Genomic DNA, 21,095 nt, shown 5'->3' with positions numbered 1-21,095 from the left:
CAATATCCCTTTAAGTATCTGGACAGAAAGTGGTATTTGGGTAGAACATACTGTCAATATGACAAGTACTTCTCTGGCTCTGCAGATACATATAATATGGTCTACAAAGTTAAATACAACAGTCTGGATAGCTCACTTGGTAAAGCACATGACTTATGCTAACTAAAGACCATTGCCGCTCAAAGTTCAAACCCCATGTGGGATGAAAAACTTTCAACTTCAGACAGTTAAGTCAGTGACAGTAATTTAAACCCCACATGCTGCCTCCTTATTTTGCGGTGTTTCATGAACTTTTTCAATATCTTGGAAATGTTAGCTGGAGATTGCGTGGCTGTGTTCAAGAACGTGTTTTGCAACAGGAGAGGTTAGTTCTTGTCTCATGATGGAGCTTTTGTGTTCTGAAATCAGAATTTTCAGTTGTCATTGTGTCTTTCCCACACACACATCAAACCATAGGGCGTAGTGGCGTCCACTACAGAAGGTTGATGGGGTTTATCCCTGAAATTGCTTTTGGTGACTATAGCCAGCACCCTGCATGGCAGCTTGTCATGCAGTCCATTTACCATTAAGGACATTTTTGTATTACACACATAATGCACCACTTTACATTAAAAGTATGCCCTGAATGGAGGTGTTTGAACTAATTGGTGTGGGTTGTGCTGTTACAATGAGCACATGAGTGACAAGGATAATTCAGATTGAATTCTCTTTTTGGACCTTTCACATGTGAAGACACAATAATGTATTGGAATGTTTTTCCTCTCTCATCTGAAAGAAGGCTCCCAGCAAACACAATTACATCATGATGATGTTCTGATATCATCTTTCAGTGACGTCCAGGACTAGGCCAAATCACAGCCGATTTGAGGATCATTTAGACATCTACACAGGAATGTCAAGATGACGTCGAAATATGACATTACCATGAATAGGCATATTCAGTTATTCTGCTATGTACACAGTGTGTATTCAGCAGCGTTATACATAATTATATCCAGATTAACCTTTATTCTACATTTTCAAAAAATAAAACAGTTACCTGGCCGTGGTTTGAACCCAGGACCTCCAGCTTTGGGGTCTGCTACTTTACCCCTACACCATCCTTCCACAGCAATGACGAGGCACGGATGTAACCTTATTATGGCATAAACTTGTTTTTATTCAAACGTGGGTGTCAAGTCTTTGTGGATCGGGCATTACTGTGTGACATCTAAACCAACTGTGTATTATGTTACAGCAGATGCAGAACCCCAAAACACATTAACCCCACCCAAAATGCTACATTCCAACTTCCAGTAGTAGTAGTAGTAGTAGTAGTAGTAGTAATAGTAGCAGAAGTAGTAATAGTAGTAGTAGTAGTGTTGGTAGTAGTGGGAGTGGTAGCAGTAGTAGCAGCAGTAGTTGTAATTGACCGGTTAATGAGTTGTGGGCAATTTAGTGTTGGCGTGTGTTTCATTAAAAGTTTCGAGATTTAGCATTTCAAAACGGTTTCACGTATCCAAAATCCTTTACTAACCTTAGGTCGGGGTAGTCCATAGATGGCCCAGAAAAAGTTTTGTGTGATTTGGCCAAACGGTCTAGGAGGAGCTCGCAAAAGTAGGTTTTTGATCAAATTCAAAATGGCGGAAAATCTACCACGCAGAAATGGGCGTGGCCTAGTGGGTTAGATACATGATGCTCCAGGGAAACCAGTAGATGTGGAATTTTGATTCTACAGCTCGCAGTTCAGAAGTTATGGACCGACAAACGTGAAATTGGCTGTTATAGCGCCACCATCTGGTGGATTGGTGTAATTTTTTTACTCTGAGTAGTGGGTGATGTCGTGAACCTGTGTGGAAAGTTTGGGTGATGGGGGGTGTATGGTTTCTGAGATCCACACACTTTTAGGGCAGGAAAAGAACAAAAGTAAATACACAAAAGTTTAAACATTTATCATTTCAAGACGGTTTCAGGTATCCAAAATCCTTTAATAACTTTGAGTCAGGTAAGTCCAGAGATGCCACAGAAAAAGTTTAGGCTCATTCAGGCAAATGGCCTGGGAGGAGATAGCAAAAGTAGGTTTTTGATAAAATTCAAAATGGCGGAAAATCTAGGCACACGCAAATGGGCGTGGCCTATATGGATAGATGCGTATTGATCCAGGGAATACAGCCGAAGTGGAATTTTGATTCTACGCCTCACGGTTCAGAAGATATGGACCATAACGCGAAATGGTCTGTTATAGCGCCACCATCTGGCCGATATGGGTAATTTTTTGTTTTTGAGTAGTGAGGCACATTTACAATCTATGTGCCCAGTCTGGCTACGCTGAGCATTACAGTTTCTGCTGTACATACAGTTTTACCGGAGAAGAAGAAAAAAAAAAAAAAAAATCGGAACAGATACAATAGGGATCCACGCACTTCGTGCTTGGACCCCTAATAAACGGAACAGATACAATAGGGATCCACGCACTTCGTGCTTGGACCCCTAATAATAATAATATGCCCCTAACCATGCTCTCTCTGCCCCCCCTCTCTCCCATCTTCCCCACTCTCCCTCTAAGTCTCTCACCCAGTTGACTTGCAGGTGTTGGTGATCTGTGTGACAGTGGTGGTCGTGGTTGTGCTGCTGACCGCCAGTCTGCTGCTGCTCTACAAGTGGAAGAAGACAAAGAGGGACAATGATGGTGAGTGACACACACACACACACACACACACACACACACACTTGCTTCACTTGCTTGGTGTTGGTGGTAGCCTGCAGTTGGTCTTGTGGAGTGTTGCATTATGGGGCACTTGGTAACGCCAGGTTATCCTCAGGATGTGTTGCAGACATCTGATATGGAAGGCCTCATGCATCCTGAGGTGGCGACAGTACAGCGTTCACACCTTACAGCTGGAGAGGAGAGTTGTCATGACGTGTGCCAGCTAAGCAGATATTTTGGTGTAGAAGTTGAGGTCTTTATTTTGAAAGACTTCTCCTGAGTCTGCCAAAGAAGTGAGCTGACCGGAAGGTCATCGGTTCAATCCCCGGGACCGGCAGGATAAATCTAGCCTGACTCCACCAGACGGGGGCGGCATTGTTCCACAAATTCACAATCGACCTCAGTCTGGCCCTGGCCTCAGAGAGGCGTTCAAACCGGCCGCCACCCAGGCGCACCAATCAGCGTGAGCTAAGGGCGGGCTTTGCGAGACCGGATGTGACGCCACCGAGAGGCGCTGGACGTTTGTAGTTCTTTCACTATTCAACATGGCGGCGGCTACCGAGGCTAGCTCCAGTGAACTAGTCAAACATTCTATTCAAAACAATAAGCTAACATAAACGTTAAACACTTGATCTTACAGTGAGTACGAAACCGTAACTGTATTGCTGTAACGTTATCAACTATGAACGTTAGTAAACAAGACATTGTTGTAGAATTTGGGGAGATAGCCTTCAGACGGTTGCTAGGCTGGGAGAACATAGCAGCCATCAGCTAGCTGTAAGGCTAGTGAATGGCTAGCAGTTAGCCATTCACGCAAGTCACACAAACACAAAGCCCTTCTCACCACAGCCCAGTAAACATGCAATCTGTTAAACCATCATTTTTGTTCCAAATATAAATAAATCATAACGTTAATCAAAATGCCACTGAAATATTAGCTAATCAACACAGAACTGCAAAGATCAGTGTGATGTATTGTCCCTACTGCTAGCTGAAGTGTATTCTGCTATGATTGGAATGTTTGCTGCTGTTTAATAAACCACGTTAACTCACGTTGGTGTCCGAGTGACATATTATGTTATACAGGCGAGATTAAAGATCTCAGGATAACAGGATGTTACTCGAGAAATTGGTTTATCGATAGAACATAGCTTAAGATTTTGCACTTGTACTTTCTTTAGATAGGGGGTAAACAAACTAACGGCATGGGAGCCAATACTAGATTATATCCAAATGCTGCATGGTGTAACCTAAAGGGTGCTTTTCCTCTTCTCCGTTGACGTCCTCTGGGCTCCAGGCAGCTCCCTTTCGCAGATTCATCTCTGACATAAACATCTTTATGAATTTACATCATCTTATCATTTTACCCAATCGTGCCTCAAGACCAGCAGATTATGTAACAACAACACCACACGGCCGTCTTTTCTCCGTTTAGTTTATTATCACAAAAGTAAGCAAATAACATTCTCCAGTCATGCGTAAACATCTACCATTCCACTGACAGATATGCTAAAATTCACCAGTCCTTAATGCTAAATAGTAGCGTTAAATCATTATATTGTATCAAAGTATTTGGTTGTTATTGATTGTTTTGGTTGTTATTGAGCGAGCTACTGTAACTTGTCCCAATTTACCCCCGGAGATCATTAAAGTCTTTCTGATTCTGATTCTGATTGCCATGATCATAAAGGCTAGAGAGCGTTGCGTCTCCATGACGTTAGCCGTCCAGGCCAGTCCAGGGTGTGTGCCACTCGGTGTCATATCGTGTCATCAGTTCCCTGAAGAAACGAACAACGATATGTGTTAGTCATGAATCGCTGTTAACATTAACATCAAATCAATAATCATCAGACGTAGCACCCCAACCTCCAAATGTTGATAACGTTAGCGTAACATCAGTTAATCCAATCAGTTACATTTAACGTGCAAAATGGCCTACCTGCACTTCATCCTCAGTCAGACATCTGCAGTAATTCTTCTTTCTTTTGGCAAATTGAATAGTCAATGGTTGCACCCAATATTCACCTTACAAAAACAGCAAAAAATCTGCGACCTCCATGCTAACTAATTAGTACGGTAATTGTAGTCCTAGCCGTTGTCATGCCGAGTTTTGCACCCCCGCCGAGAATTGCATCCCCACCTTCCGGGAGCATATTGCAATGATTTATACGGAAACTTAACTGTTTAAAAATGATATAATTGTCTGGGTAGACGTCATCTCCAAGCCAGGGGGTCTGTCCTGGCTCATGGAGACCGACTGTGATGCATTAGATCCGCGTGGAGGTGACTTCCATGCTTGGGGCTCTCTTCTGGCTCATGGAAGCCGACTTTGGTGCTTAAAATCCGGGTACAGATGACCTCGAGACCTGGGGATCTCTCCTGGCTTTATGGAGTGGGTGCACATCTCGGCGGTTTGTACCTGCCAAAATTTGCATCCCTGTTTTTAAGTTAAAACAGCCCCAAAATATGGTGGGGGTGCAATTATCGGCGGGGGTGCAAAACTCGGCATGACACCGTTCGTGTTTACCAGGCGAGGCTACGTCATGAAGGCAAGTCGATCTGATTGGTTGGCGTTGGCACGCCCAGACGGTGACAGACAGACGGTCCATCCAATCACCTGCCAAGTAGCTTGAAAAAAGTGACCGCCCTCTTCAGCAGGGTAGCTTGACCAAATCCAGATGGATGTCGTTTGTGAAACAGAATGTGAAGCAAACTCATCAATCTGGCAGCGTCAGGTTAGGATAAATCTGGGTGGGGAAAGTGAGAAGGCAGCGCTTGCCTCTCCCTCATCACCACCACTGAGGTGCCCTTGAGCAAGGCCCTTAACCCCAACCGCTCCAGTGGAGCTGCTCAGTGGCCAACAGATCAGACTGTGGTTGTACTGGTGCAGCTTCCAGGTGTGAATGTGTGTGTGAATGTGAACAGGGCGCTCCTGAAAAAGAGAGCATTGCTCTCAGTGAGACTCCCCCTGTTTAAATAAAGGTAAAAAGAAGAAAAGAAAAGACGATGCCTGTTTTGTATCTTGCTTTCGATGCTGCACTGGTCAGAGAGGAAACTGTCCTGGTATTTGGAAGATTCCGCTATTGCTGCCCTCTTCCCACTCTGGAAGACCTCTACAGCTCCTGTTGCCTCAAAAAAGCAAAAAAAATCCTCGGCAACCCATCGCACCCGGGACACGACCTGTTCGAGCTGCTGCCCTCGGGCAGGAGACACAGGGCGATCAAAGCGAGAACAAACCGCCTAAAAAACAGTTTCTTTCCTAGAGCAATAATTGCACTGAATGCTGTTTAGAAGTACTAGGGGCGTTTTGCCCCCCCCCCCCTTTTTAGCTGCTCTTTCTTGGCAATTCGTGGCAACGTGCAATAGGAGGAAGGCCCAGAATGAACACTGAATGACTGATTGCTTTCTTATTATTACTTGTTTACCATTTTTGTATATGATGTCTGTCCTTGTTGTCCTTGTCTCTGTCTATGGACTGTTTTTATATTCCCTTTTTAACCTTTGACACTGCAGAGGATGCACTTCAATTTCGTTGTTGTGAAAATGACAATGACAATAAAGGATCTTGAATCTTGAATCTATTGCACGTGGTTTGTCAGATGAAGCTGGTAAATGAGATAGGGGAGTAGATGCCCACTAGCATACTACTTTGGTCTTTGCCACATGTACAGAGAGACACAGCCTGCCATACGCTTTTGCAGCAGCTGTGAGGGTAGCTTGCAGTGCCTCCGGTGTGTCAACCACAACTGCACAGTCATCTGCATCCTGTAGCTCCATGACATGCTCACATGTTAGCTAGGGCTGGCACGGATCAGAAAACCCACGGTTCAGATCGCATGACGGATTTTGAGCCACGGATCACAGATTTTTCGCCATTGCTCGCCATGATGATGCCTGTCTGTGTCTGGCTGCGCTGCAGGTGTTCTCATACACTAGCGTTAAACATTAAATGCAGCGGGAAAAAAAGGGGGGGGGGGGTCCGTGGACCACAGACATTCCGAACCGTGTTCCGAACCATGGGGGCTGATCCATACGGGTCACGGATTATCTGTGATCCGTGCCAGCCCTACTTGAAGCCTTCTGACGTTAAAAAGGTTTCCATCAATTCTGAAGTCTACGGTTAGCCCACTGTCCCCCACAGTATGCAATAGTATTACTATACAGTGCCCCCATGCACCTCAAACACACACACACACAAACCTGTGTACTGTCTGTCCACAGCTTCGAACCCCAGGGGAAACTCAGGTAGCAGAAACTTGCAGGTGAGTTTTTCTTCTACTTTTTCTAATGTCATTGTTGGTTTCCATGGTTTCTAACACTAACATATATATATATACACTATACCTGTTCTTTAAATATTCACTCTTATTCATGAAACTAAAATAACTGGCGGTGCCTCCAATAAAGTTTATATATATATATATATATATCCCTGTTGTTGTATATTGTGTCTTTTTAGTCTACCTTTTTAAACAAATATTTATTAGCCAAATATGAATTACTTATATGAATTACACAAGTATGCTTTAACTGCAATAAACCCAAAACGTGGGGATTTATTACTATAGGTAACAAAATGTAGAAAAAAGTGCTTCGGATCACATATAAAACAAATGCAAATAAAATAATATGGACAATTGACAAACAACAATTATTATTAATTTATCTATTTATATTCCAATACTTTGTTATTGATTTAACCGTTACCTCTAATTTATATGTCCAATTACTATTATGTATAACCTCTTTGAAAACAATACACCTCGAAAATATACTGTGGGCCCACACTCACACACACACTCACTCAAACCCAGAAACCCCTGTTGCAGGCCTGAGTGTAGCTTAGGAGCATGGAGGCCTGAAAACTGTAATGGCCAGTTCACTTGTTCACACAAGCAGGTAAAACAAAAGGCACGTGCAGTCAGTACTCACAGAAACCAGGGACTAATCAGAGGGGGGTAGTTCATGGAAGTAGGGGCAGATGATGGATGGGGCAGATGAATGGCAAACGGGGGGAATGGATGGGCAGAAGAATGGCAGAAGAAACAGCAGACAGTCCAACAGCAGCAGCACACCCACAGGACCGAGGAGGAACTTCTCCACATGGTCCAAACAGAGCTTTCCTCGTCCGTTCTCTCTCAGTGACCACTGTCCGTCTCCTGAATCAAATATATCAGCTAAGCAACAAGTCCAAACACTATTTCATGGCGATTTAGCAGTAGCTTGTCTTAACCAGTTGCTTCAAATGCAAAGCTAACAGTTCGACTGCAATGCTAATGACGATTTAGCTAAGCTAACGGCTAAACGCTATTAGCAACAAAACATCGTTTTTACACTTCTAACTAGGGATGTCCGATATTATCGGCCTACCGATATTATCGGCCGATATTAGCATAAAAAAAATCGATATCGGAAAATATCGGTATCGGTTTTCATGCCGATTTTTTTTTTTTTTTTTTTTTTAAATACAGGGGGAGTCTCACTGAGAGCAATGCTCTCTTTTTCAGGAGTGCCCTGTTCACATTCACACACACATTCATACCTGGAAGCTGACCAGTACAACCACAGTCTGATCTGTTGGCCACTGAGCAGCTCCACTGGAGCGGTTGGGGTTAAGGGCCTTGCTCAAGGGCAGCTCAGTGGTGTTAATGAGGGAGGGGCAAGCGCTGCCTTTTCACTTTCCCCACCCAGATTTATCCTGCCGGTCCCGGGGATTGAACCGACGACCTTCTGGTCACAAGCTCGCTTCTCTAACACTTACAACTTTAACACAACATGCATATTATATATTAAACTCTTCAGCTACATTAAGCTACATTATGTAACTTGTTACGTGAAATTTTGGTGGAAAAAAGCCCGCTTATATCGGTATCGGTTGATATCGGTTGATATCAGTATCGGAAATTAAGAGTTGGACATTATCGGATATCGGATATCGGTAAAAAAGCCAATATCGAACATCCCGACTTCTAACATTCAGTTACAGCATATAAAACAACACACAGACTCGTATTTACCTCTTGTAGATAACACAACGTCCAAAACCACAGGATAACTGGTCATCAAACCCTTGAGTTATGAACGAAATGCTCTCAGTAAAATATCTCTTGTTCTCTGAATGGCAACAAATTGCTTCTGTCATTCCCCAACTCCGATAGATGCTCAGCTCACCACTAAGACGCACCCCTAACCCTGAGACTGGACTTGGGTTGGCTGTTTGATTTACGACTTCCATTACATTAAAGAAAACCAATGATTGACAGATTAGGCTACAAAGCAAGTTAGGCTGATCGTCTGACTACACGAGTTTAATCCTTGAATGAACAAACAAACTATATGGTCATTTGCATGAACTCCAAACTTTGACTCTTAAAGCTGTAAACAGCATGACTTCTATTTTATACATTTTATCATCCATGTACAGTTTTATATTTATTTATTTATTTTATCTATGCATACTATTTAAACTGTATTTATGCATTTTTAACTTTATTTTTACTTTAACTATTTACATCCTGATGTCTACATATATGTTTTACCAGGGCTATATATATATATATATATATATATATATATATATATATATAATTATGAGAAGGGTGGCCTATTTACACCTGAGCAGGATCTAAAGTGTTAAGTGTACAGAACAGATGTAGGATACATGCAAGATGTAGGTCTGTTTCCATGGCTCGCAATGTATTTGAGGTGTGCTGTCCTGTCTTGTCACCTTGCTAAACTTCACATTGTTTGTTGCAGAGTGTCACCTATAAGAACTCTGCTCCAGCCTCCAAATCCAATCCAGACCCCACCTACCAGAGCCTCAATCCAGCCACCATGGATCAGCACCAGTCATCCTCTAGTGCCAGACAGGTGAAGTCAACATCAGAGATGCTTTGCTACAAGCAGAAACTGCAGGAGCTACTGAAGATACAGATGCAGCCACCTTGATTTGGCAGCGGCTCCCTGACAGGTCCTTGGCAGATGAAACAAAGATAACACAGAAACTTAACTTAATACTTAACTTGACTCAACTCAATTTATCCTAAGTTTAACCAATTCAACCTCTTAATAAACAATACATATATTCTTAGTTACTCCAAAGCAGGGTCCCTTATGGCGTAACAAAGTTCAGTGAGCGCCAATTCAAGATGGCTGCCACTGTATGGTGTTGCCAGTTCCTCCTCATGGTGGTCTTCCTTGGTTAAGGGTGGTCAGAGGATTCACATTTTTGGGAACACTTCTGCATCTTCAGCAGGTAGGTTCACAAGCGTTTTGTCCCTTAGCCTGTAGGCTACACCTCGCCTGAGGGGGGCAACAAAGAGCAAATTAGCCTTCGCTTGCAGAAGGTTTCCAACTGCCGGCTCTCGTCAACACAACCATCTTGAGATGGTCTCAGATGCCATGGCTCCATCTTCCCAGTGGCTTCCTTCAGTTGTTTGGGTTCCAAGCCGACCTTCTGTAAGAAATATCAAAATGATGTTGCTGGGAAACCGCAGCAGCTGACTTCAGTGGGGAATAAGGTTGCGTGCCATCCTTTGACAAGAGCCAGTCCAGTCTAACTACTGTAGACAGCGGCCTCTGTTAAACAGCAGTACAGACTCATTGTAGACATTCACCTCCAGATGTATTAACATGATGCTGCCTTTTATTGATTTTTTGGGGTTCGTTTTGTTTTCCTTTGAGAACGTTGAGGGCCACATTGAGATGATAGATGGTCCAGTGGCCGGGGTCTGGCCCTGAGGCCGTATCTTGCTCATGAGTCATGTGTGGTTTAAACTTTAGAGTGTTTCGTGTTAATGCAGAACAGATGTAGGACTGTTTCCATGGCTCCCACTGTATTTGAGGTGTGCTGTCCTGTCTTGTCACCTTGCTAAACTTCACCTTGTTTGTTGCAGATTCCCACCAAGAAGAAGTCTGCTCCAGCCTCTAAATCCAATCCAGACTCCACCTACCAGAGCCTCAATCCAGCCACCATGGATCATCAGGACCAGTCATACTCTACTGTCAAACAGGTGAAGTAAACATCATGCAGATATGCTTTGATACAAGCAGAAACTGCAGGAGCCACTGAAGATACAGATGCAGCCACCTTGAATTGATGGCGGCTCCCTGACAGGTCCTTGGCAGATTAAACAAAAATATCAACAACACAGAAACTTAACTTAATATACTTGACTTGACTCAACTCAACTTATCCTAAGTTTAACTAAGTTTAACCAATTTTAACCAATTCAACCTCTTAACCCTTGTACCCTGCAGGCACGGAATCCTCAACTTCCCCTTGGTCCATCTGATGGACCTTAACGGGAATACTGTACTAATTTATAAATATTAATTTAAATTTTAAAATTTTTGACTGTTTATAATTCATTGGTAACTTCTTCCCTAATACCTCATACCAACATTTCATACCATACGAATTTTAACCCCTCAAATGCCAGTGTACAGTAAGTACAGTAAAAAAAAAAAGTACATAAAAAAAAAAAAAGTTATTTTTTTTCAATTTCCATAAAGACAAACTGGCTTTGGGTCTGATATTATGGGCAGGTTGGGGTGTTTTACAAAAGTCACCACTGCAAGATGCCTAGTATCAAAGATTCGCAGGCATGATGTCACAATAGCTATGACATCAATAGCCTATGACATCATCAGTGATGTCATTAGATGATTTTTTGTCAATAATATGTCACTGATGACATTACTGATGATGTCATCAGTGGGTTTTTGTATTTTTTGGACATGTTTTGGACTACCAGCCATTTTCCCCAAAAAACACAAACGAGCTTTAGTCCAGCATCTATCCTGGTCTAAAGGCTTCAAATCAGTAGTGTGGACTGTCAAATTCAGTTTTATAATATTTTCCCATCTTTGGCATAGGAATCAGTTTTTTTTACATTTCATGTAAACTGTATGGAATTGATTGCTATGCCAAAACTGGGGGAATATGGGGAAATAGGCAAACACATTAGAAACTACAATTTTAACCGCTTGAGTCAAGGTCAGATGTGTAACATCAAGGAAATAATGATTTTTTGAAAAATTTGCTGGAAGTAAAAAAAAAATGTTCTTTTTGTGCAAAATTAACATTGAAATCAATGGGACAACTATGCAATGGACTTTGAGACCATGTAACTCCCCCAAAATTTCTACCAACTCCAAGGTTAGATATTAAGGTCAAAGTTCAAGGTATTTGGTCCAGGATGCCTGCTGAAATAAATGAAATAAATTAATTTTGTAAAAATTTGCTGGGAGTACCAATAGAGTGGTTTCAATGGAAGTCAATGGGTCCATCAGATGGACCAAGAGTAAATTGAGGAGTATTTTTGAAAATAGGTCTTAGGATCGTATAAATTTGATAACTATGATTGATTTTTGTCAAATACCCCCCAAAAAATACCTAGCCTTAGTTTAAGACCATATACTCAAAAAATGTCGAAACGGCCCATACGCGAATGCAGGAAAAGTCCATCAGATGGACTAGGGGGGTACAAATATGTATATTCTTAGTTACTCCAAACCAAGGTCCCTTATGGTGTAACAAAGGTCTGTTCTTTGGGTGGCAGCCGCCTGGCAGCTGCCTGGGATCCAGCTGGGAGCACCAATTCAAGATGGCTGCCACTGTATGGTGTTGCCAGTTCCTCCTCATGGTGGTCTTCCCTGGTGAAGGGTGGTCAAAGCATTCATATGGGAACCCTTCTGCATCTTCAGCAGTTATCTCAGGTTCACAAGCGTTTTGTCCCTGATGCCGGGATTCCACTGAGTGCATTTGCATTGAGTTGCTGCTGTGCTCCGGTTTTGCGGGGTCCGGGCGCTAGTCCGACCTCCCGCTGGTTCGACCTCTCTTTATTCCGACCTCTCTCTATTCCGACCTCTCACTAGTCCGACCTACGCTGCCATAAATTCGGCTCTGTCAACCAAGCTTTAATCACATGTAAATCAATGCCATGGGAAGCGCACACAAACAGCCGCAATAGGCGCTGTTTCGCACAACACCCACAGCATGCACACACCTGTGTACACACACACACACACACACACACACACACGCGCGCACACACGCACACGCACACGCACACACACACACAACTCAGCCCAACTCAACTCAGCCAGCTGACATGTACCTTTTGAGTGAACTCTGTCCCGAAAAATAAAAAACAATAAAAGAAAGCCACCCCCATGTTCTATTATTATTATTATTATTATTATTATTATTATTATTATTATTATTATTATTATTATTATTATTATTATATTTATGTTTTTATTGTTATTATGATTCTTATTATTGTTTATTATGTCGCGGGTCCACGCGTGTGTGTGTGTGTGTGTGTGTGTGTGTGTGTGTGTGTGTGTGGTTAATAACAATCTGTATGTACATTGCTCGCCATGACCGTGACATTGTGTTGGATGCAATAGCCTACAACAGATTTGACCATCTAGTGGAGCAATATATAATCATCCAAGAATGTTAGAATGGTCCAATTATACTTGCAATGCCTTTGCCTGCATCCCGAAACCCGATGTTGTTTGTTGACAACCGTCACTAGACAGCACCCTGCGAACTCATACACAGCGCAAGTGTGTATGCACCTCTCCATGGCACGGAGATCTTATTACGCACACGTTCGGTTTACATCAATCATGGCAGCAAATCCAGACAAGATTGCACGTTTCCTTTGTGTAGATAGCTAACATCTGTATATTGCTGCATGTTCTTGTCTGCATGTTGCATTTGGATTCAACCTAATGTTTACATGTTATGTGTATTGATCTTCAAATTGCGGGGCATTCTGTGCGCAAAATGTGCTCGAGTTGAATGTGCCTTTATAGCCTACGAGTGGAGGCATAACGTTAGATTACGTGGACAGCTGTGGAGTGGAGAGAGAGAAGGCAGATCAGCACCTCGGACAGCGACGGGACAGCCTCCGCGCAGGTCGCACCACGGCGAAAGAATCCTAAAGCACAATACAATATTCGTTTTTCAATCCCTACGGCTGCAGCCACTAGGGGGTTAAACCTTCATATAGATTATCTTTCAAGTTATTTAATTTCACGTTCTTGGAGGCAAAGAGACATTTAATGTAGGCCCGCCAGTGTCTTTCTTTAGGCATTAAACGGGAATATATGACAAACTCAGTTCTCAAAGTTTGTGGGGAGTTCATTCACTATAATAAAATATGTTTGTTGGACGATAATAGCTTTTGTTTTTTGTGTTTTATTGTTTAATCTTAATGGGTCTGCAAACCCGAACTGAATTAATTAATTAAAGAAGGAGCAGTGTGCCTGCAGCTCGCTCCCTTTAGACCGCAGTGAATAGTTAGAAAATTATTTGGAAATCAAAAAATGATTTAAAATTAAAATTTTGTTTGCTAAAAAATTATACAATAATATGTTATGTATTTAAGAAATGATTAATCTATCTTTTTTCAATAGGCTACATTTTGACTGGGCCGATAAATATTCTATAAAGCCAGAATTCTGGAATGTCGCCAGCTCAATTGGCCGGCCAGAAAAAATGCTAGCGGAATCCCTGCTCGGGGGTATGTGTGCAGGATGAGGCAGTCTTTCAGTCCTGTACATAGTTCTCTCTCTAGCTCTTCTACATTTACCGTGAATTCTCAACGAATCTGTTCATGTCACCATTAGCGGCTATCGGTGCTTGGATGCACGCAGCCGAAAATGATTGATCTACATTTCAGCACTCCTGCTGATGGACAGCGACAGCTGGGAAAGGATGTTCTCGAGTGGAGGAGAGATGCGGCCTGTCTGTGGAACATTGGGTGGTCGAGGGTATAGGTCGGAATAGAGAGAGGTCGGAATAGAGAGAGGTCGGAATAGAGAGAGGTCGGTATAGAGAGAGGTCGAACCAGCGGGAGGTCGGAACAGCGACATGGAACCGGTTTTGCTCCGTGCTCCGCCAACACTAACCGGCAGCGTGCAGAGCACGTCACGGCTCCGCTCCGCCAGACAGCTGGACTGACGAGACTGACAAGTTCTTGCGGTGAAATCGCGTGCATTCATGCGAGACAATTTGTATGTGGGATAAATACAACAACAAACAGGCAGAAGATCATTGTTGATCATTGTAGGAGGGGTGGACTTGCTTGGTGTTGTCCTTGTAAAAAGGATGTGTCGTGTCATATATTATTTTGTGGTTTTCCACTTCAATGATGAACTTTTGCTCATCCATGTTTGTCCTCTGGCTTGATCTTGAATGCTGTAAGCACCTCTGACCTGTTGACTCCAGGCCTGGCTCCGCCCATTGTGACGTTATGTTGATGTGATTATGTGAAATACGATCTGGGGTCAACACGGAGTGTTTTATTCTGAAAACCACCGGATGTTTTATTTTGTTTCTGTGTCGTACTTCCTGTCCCACTCTACCCTTATCTGTGCGAACTTGCTGCGGCTTTGCTCCGACATCCGGTAAAAATAGAAGCCTTGCGTATCTGCTTCGGAGAGCTCTGGATTGTTGGAGCTGGGACGGAGTAGACACACAACGCAGCGGAGTTGGTGGAAGTTGACACATTGATTAGAGTGGAAACAGGACGGCCGAATCACTGCCGATCTTTCGGCAAAGACTAAAAACACACCTTTTCAGGCTCCAAAATATCTAGATGTCCTCTCTTAGTTAGAAACTCGACATTCAGAGGCAACATTTCTCTTTTTTGAAGAATTCATCCTAACTCTGTCATCGCAACCGCTAACGCTATAACCTGCCACTTGAGTTGAGCAAGAGTCAACTTGAGTCCTTTAGTCCAGTCTAACTGTAGACAGCGGCCTCTGTTGGAGGAGAGTTAAACAGCAGTACAGACTCATTGTAGACATTCACCTCCAGATGTATTAACATGATGCTGCCTTTTATTGATTTTTTGGGGGTTGTTTTGTTTTCCTTTGAGAACATTGAGGGCCGGATTGAGATGGTCCAGTGGCCGGTGTCTGGCCCTGCGGCCGTATCTTGCTCATGTGTGGTTTAAACTTTAGAGTATTTCGTGTTAATGCAGAACAGATGTAGGAGGATACATGCCAGATGTAGGACTGTTTCCATGCCTCCCACTGTATTTGAGGTGTGCTGTCTTGTCTTGTCACCTTGCTAAACTTCACCTTGTTTGTTGCAGATTCCCACCAAGAAGAAGTCTGCTCCAGCCTCTAAATCCAATCCAGACTCCACCTACCAGAGCCTCAATCCAGCCACCATGGATCAGAACCAGACATACTCTACTGTCAAACAGGTGAAGTCAACATCACAGATGCTTTGATACAAGCAGAAACTGCAGGAGCTACTGAAGATACAGATGCAGCCAACTTGAATTGGCAGCGCCTCCCTGACAGGTCTTTGGCAGATTAAACAAAGATAACACAGAAATTTAACTGAATATACTTATTCTTAGTTACTCCAAAGCAGGGTCCCTTATGGTGTAACAAAGTTAAGTCAAGTCAAGTCAAGTTTATTTATATAGCCCTAATTCACAAGCATGTCTCAGAGGGCTTCACAGAAAGTATGTCTAGCTGATTCTAGCTAACACACAGTAACAAGAATATACAGAATAAAGATAACATTTGAACATTTGAAGAAAGCAGGAGAGTGGAGGAGGGAGGGAGAGGGAGGAGGGAGGAGAGGGGGGGGGTGGGGAGAAAATAGGAAATGTGGAGAGGTGGGAGGGCGCAGGGGAAGGAGAGCAGTGGGAATGTGAGAGAGGGGAGAGGACAGAGAGGAGGAGAGAACAGAGAAGGAGAGGTGGAAGGGTACAGGGGAGGTAGAGTAGAGGTAGGGTCTAGGGTGGAGGGAGGGAGGGAGGAGAGGGGGGAGGTGGGGAGAAAATAGGAAATGTGGAGGAGGAGAGAACAGGGGAGGAGAGATGAGGGTGCAGGGGAGGGAGAGCCAGGGTAGGGGTAGGGTCTAGGGTTGGGGGAGGGGAGGGAGTAGGATACGGGCCCGGATTAGGGCGAGGGTGGGGAGAAATGGGAAATGTGGAGGAGGAGAGAACAGAGAAGGAGAGGGTGCAGGGGAGGGAGAGCAGGGGGAATGTGAGAGGGAGGAGAGGGCAGAGAGGAGGAGAGAACAGAGAAGGAGAGGTGGGAGGGCGCAGGGGAAGGAGAGCAGTGGGAATGTGAGAGAGGGGAGAGGACAGAGAGGAGGAGAGAACAGAGAAGGAGAGGTGGAAGGGTACAGGGGAGGTAGAGTAGAGGTAGGGTCTAGGGTGGAGGGAGGGAGTAGGATACGGGCCCGGATTAGGGCGAGGGTGGGGAGAAAATGGGAAATGTGGAGGAGGAGAGAACAGAGAAGGAGAGGTGGGAGGGTGCAGGGGAAGGAGAGCAGGGGGAATGTGAGAGAGGGGGGAGGACAGAGAGTAGAGGTGCAGGGGAAGGAGAGCAGGGGAAGAAGAGCAGGGGGAATGTGAGAGAGGGGGGAGGACAGAGAGTAGAGGTAGGGTCTAGGGTGGAGGGAGGGAGTAGGATACGGGCCCGGATTAGGGCGAGGGTGGGGGGAAAATGGGAAATGTGGAGGAGGAGAGGACAGAGAAGGAGAGGTGGGAGGGTGCAGGGGAAGGAGAGCAGGGGGAATGTGAGAGAGGGGGGAGGACAGAGAGGCAGAGAAGGAGAGGTGGGAGGGTGCAGGGGAAGGAGAGCAGGGGGAATGTGAGAGAAGGGAGAGCAGGAAGTGGCAGGGATTCAGGAAAATAGGGGAGAAGAGGAGAAGGAGCAGAGGGGGGGGAGAATGAGGAGAGAGCAGGAGAAGGGAGGGGGGGGCGGTGGGATGTGGGGGAGGAAAGAGCATGGAAAGAGAGGAGAACAAGAAGGGGGAAGAAGGGAAGAAGCGGGGAAAGGGGGAAAGAGAGGGGGGGGGGAGAAGATCAGACAACTGACTACTCTAAGCATTAACCAGAGCTAACTGGGACATAGTATCTAGCTAATCTACAGCCTAATCTGGCCTATCCTACCGTGCTCTAGTCTGATTTTAGCCTGAACACTAACAGGTCAGCCTTAGGCTGTAGCTAATCTATCGCCTACCTAAGCTGTTCTAAACCAACCGGCAGCCCTCGACCAGTGATGAAGAGCACCGATGCCCCCCGACCCGGCCCCCGCCCACATATGGCGTGGGAGGGAAGGCCAGGCCGGGACACAGCGGCACCCCCTCACCCCCAGTGAACGCAAGAAAACCTTTCCACCATATGGATCGCCGCATGGATTGCCCCAGTGACTTGGCTGAGGAGGAACCTTGTGAGGTCGTTGTGCTAGGGGCCAATTGCTGCGGCCCAGGCGGACCCAGCCCCCACGCGACCCGCCCCCCCAGCCCCCAGCCACCAGCATAGTGACTGAGAGCGTGAGAGCAGGCCACGCGGGGGACGGGCCCACCCACCAGGCCACAGTTCAGTTCCTTGCAAGGCAGCCGCCTGGCAGCTGGCTGGGATCCAGCTGGGAGTGCCAATTCAAGATGGCTGCCACTGTATGGTGCTGTCAGTTGGTTTCTCCTGATGGTGGTCTTCCTTGGTGAAGGGTGGTCAGAGCATCCACATTGTTGGGAACCCTTCTGCATCTTCAGCAGGTATCTCAGGGTCACAAGCCACCATTAACATGATGCTGCCTTTTATTGATTTTGTGGGGGGTTGTTTTGTTTTCCTTTGAGAACGTTGAGGGCCAGATTGAGATGATAGATGGTCCAGTGGCCGGGGTCCGGCCCTGGGGCCGAATCTTGCTCATGTGTGGTTTATAGTGTGTCGTGTTGATGCAGAACAGATACATGGCTCCCACTGTATTTGAGGTGTGCTGTCCTGTCTTGTCACCTTGCAAAACTTCACATTGTTTGTTGCAGATTCCCACCAAGAAGAAGTCTGCTCCAGCCTCTAAATCCAATCCAGACTCCACCTACCAGAGCCTCAATCCAGCCACCATGGATCATCAGGACCAGGCATACTCTACTGTCAAACAGGTGAAGTCAACATCACAGATGCTTTGATACAAGCAGAAACTGCAGGAGCTACTGAAGATACAGATGCAGCCACCTTGAATTGGTGGTGGATCCCTGACAGGTCCTTGGCAGATTAAACAAAGATAACACAGAAACTTAACTTAAAGTGAGAATACGAAGATTTGAATGCAAATAAATATCTGTAAAGTCACTATATATCCTCAAGTGATTTAACACAATGGTGATTGAGCCCATCGCTCATTGATGAAAGCCCTTGCATCTCTCTGTATTGTAACATTTAAGAATTTGTGTCTACAACGTTACTAACCTGCCACTTGAGTTGAGCATAGTCTGGGGCCAAAAGCGTAGCACCACGTCATCCGGTGCAAACACACTTGGTATTCCGGCGGAAATGCGGGGAACGGCCCAAAAAAAGTAATTCTGCTGTGAAAACAGGGCATCATAGTAACGTAAATAAATGTGATGCTCGTTATCTAGCTATGTAGCTACACAAATAAAATGAACTAACATCATATAAAACCATCCTTCTATGGAGGACAAAGCGGAAAGAGCACCAGAACACGGGGCGGGTCTTCCTGCCTGTAGTAATGTGCACCAGGCTCTCTTGAGAGAAGTTGAGCAAGAGTCAACTTGAGTCCTTTAGTCCAATCTAACTGTAGACAGCGGCCTCTGTTGGAATGGAGTTAAACAGCAGTACAGGCTCATTGTAGACATTCACCTGCAGATGTATTAACATAATGCTGCCTTTTATTGATTTTTGGGGGGTTGTTTTGTTTTCTTTTGAGAACGTTAAGGGCCGGATTTAGATGCCCATGTGTGGTTTAGAATGTGTCGTGTTAATGCAGAACAGATACATGGCTCCCATTGTATTTGAGGTGTGCTGTCCTGTCTTGTCACCTTGCTAAACTTCACCTTGTTTGTTGCAGATTCCCACCAAGAAGAAGTCTGCTCCAGCCTCTAAATCCAATCCAGACTCCACCTACCAGAGCCTCAATCCAGCCACCATGGATCAGGACCAGGCATACTCTACTGTCAAACAGGTGAAGTAAACATCAGAGATGCTTTGATACAAGCAGAAACTGCAGGAGCTACTGAAGATACAGATGCAGCCATCTTGAATAGGCAGTGGATCGCTGACGGACGGAGGCTACTTCAACTTAGAAACAAAAGAGGCCAGGTCCTCCCCCCCTTCCCCAGCAGGGGCACACAAACGGCACTGAACACAACCATTTACAGCCTTCAAAATAAAAACATACACTGTTCTGTGCTGCGTAAATTCTTACCAAAATAATCTTAAATCACTCAGAGCCAGATAGGAGGCAACTCAATCAACTCAAAAGGTAGCCTACACTTCTGACATTTAAAATCAAGCTACCCATTTGAGTCATTGGTTCAAGTGTAGATATGTAGTATATTGAAATATATTGGAGGTCACGCCCACATGACCCCCTGATTATTTCACCCATTCTACCATGATATGAACTACGAATATTTGGGGCAGATTGCCAGGTCACCACCTAAAATCAGTCTGGTGGTAGGTTTAATTAAATTAATTGATTTAACCATGCAATAGCCAATGAAAAGGCTAAATAACACCAACACAGTACTGTTTCAAAATCAAACTTATTTCACAGCGGGGAACTTTCCGGGACTTTGCACAACTGCAAAGAGATCCACTTTGCAGGTCTTTGTGGCACTTCGTGGCACTTTTTGGCAAAGTGGGGGAAAGTACCACATAGTGTCTGCATATTGAGTCCCTATGCGATCATTTACTTGCCCGGAAAGCAGGTTTTTCATGCAGTGACTGGTGCTGCGGCGGAGTGGCCGGTCAGAATGAGTAACAGCTGTATGTTTGCCCTATAGGGCTGGGCGATACTTCAGTAGTATCATTTTTTGTCTTTAAGTGGCATCATATTGTGATGATATGACAATTGCCAGGTAATTATAATATATGATAATTGGATTACTAAACATGACTTTGCTTGCATGAACCATATTGTGATATACATTGTTTCCAAACTGACCCCTGTGATTATCATGACATTGATTTTAACCGTATCGCCCAGGCCCAGTATACCCTGTTTGTTCTGCTCTCTCTCTATCCCTTCTCTCGCTCTCCTCTCTCCCCACTCTCTCTCCCTTCTCCCCCCACCCCCCCCCCCCACTCTCATATAAGATTGTTTAATTATGTTTATTGATAGTGCTTAACGAGACTTAGCTAGACATATTCTCTGTAAAGCTCTCTAAGACATGCTTGTGAATTAGCTATACAAATGTAACTGAATGAATGTGAGGCCTCCACCAGTATAAAGGGAGCTAGCTCTCTTGTTGTAGTGGTTAGCTTGTGCGCTTTGGAAGCAGGAGGTCGGCAGTTTGAATCCACCCTTGGGCAAGCCCTCTTAACATAGGTTGCTGCAACTACCATCAACACAACGCTGTTACACAAATCAACTTGACTTGACTAGACTGCTCTCCACT

At 44.6% G+C, this 21,095-nt stretch overlaps 1 protein-coding gene across 1 annotated transcript in view; it reads left to right on the top strand.

Annotated features, from left to right (window-relative positions):
* Positions 1 to 21,095, top strand: part of LOC310791615 (asc-type amino acid transporter 1-like) — a gene marked incomplete at both ends in the record, with an annotated part of 101,706 nt that overhangs the window by 20,510 nt on the left and 60,101 nt on the right. The window contains one exon of the mRNA XM_083653279.1: positions 2,558 to 2,668. Coding sequence (XP_083509405.1) covers positions 2,558 to 2,668 — 111 coding nt within the window. The remainder of the gene's footprint in view (positions 1 to 2,557; positions 2,669 to 21,095) is intronic.

The sequence above is a fragment of the Poromitra crassiceps genome, assembly GCF_964638095.1.
Source record: "Poromitra crassiceps genome assembly, chromosome: 16".
NCBI lineage: Eukaryota > Metazoa > Chordata > Actinopteri > Beryciformes > Melamphaidae > Poromitra > Poromitra crassiceps.
This window is presented reverse-complemented; position numbering and strand designations above follow the sequence as displayed.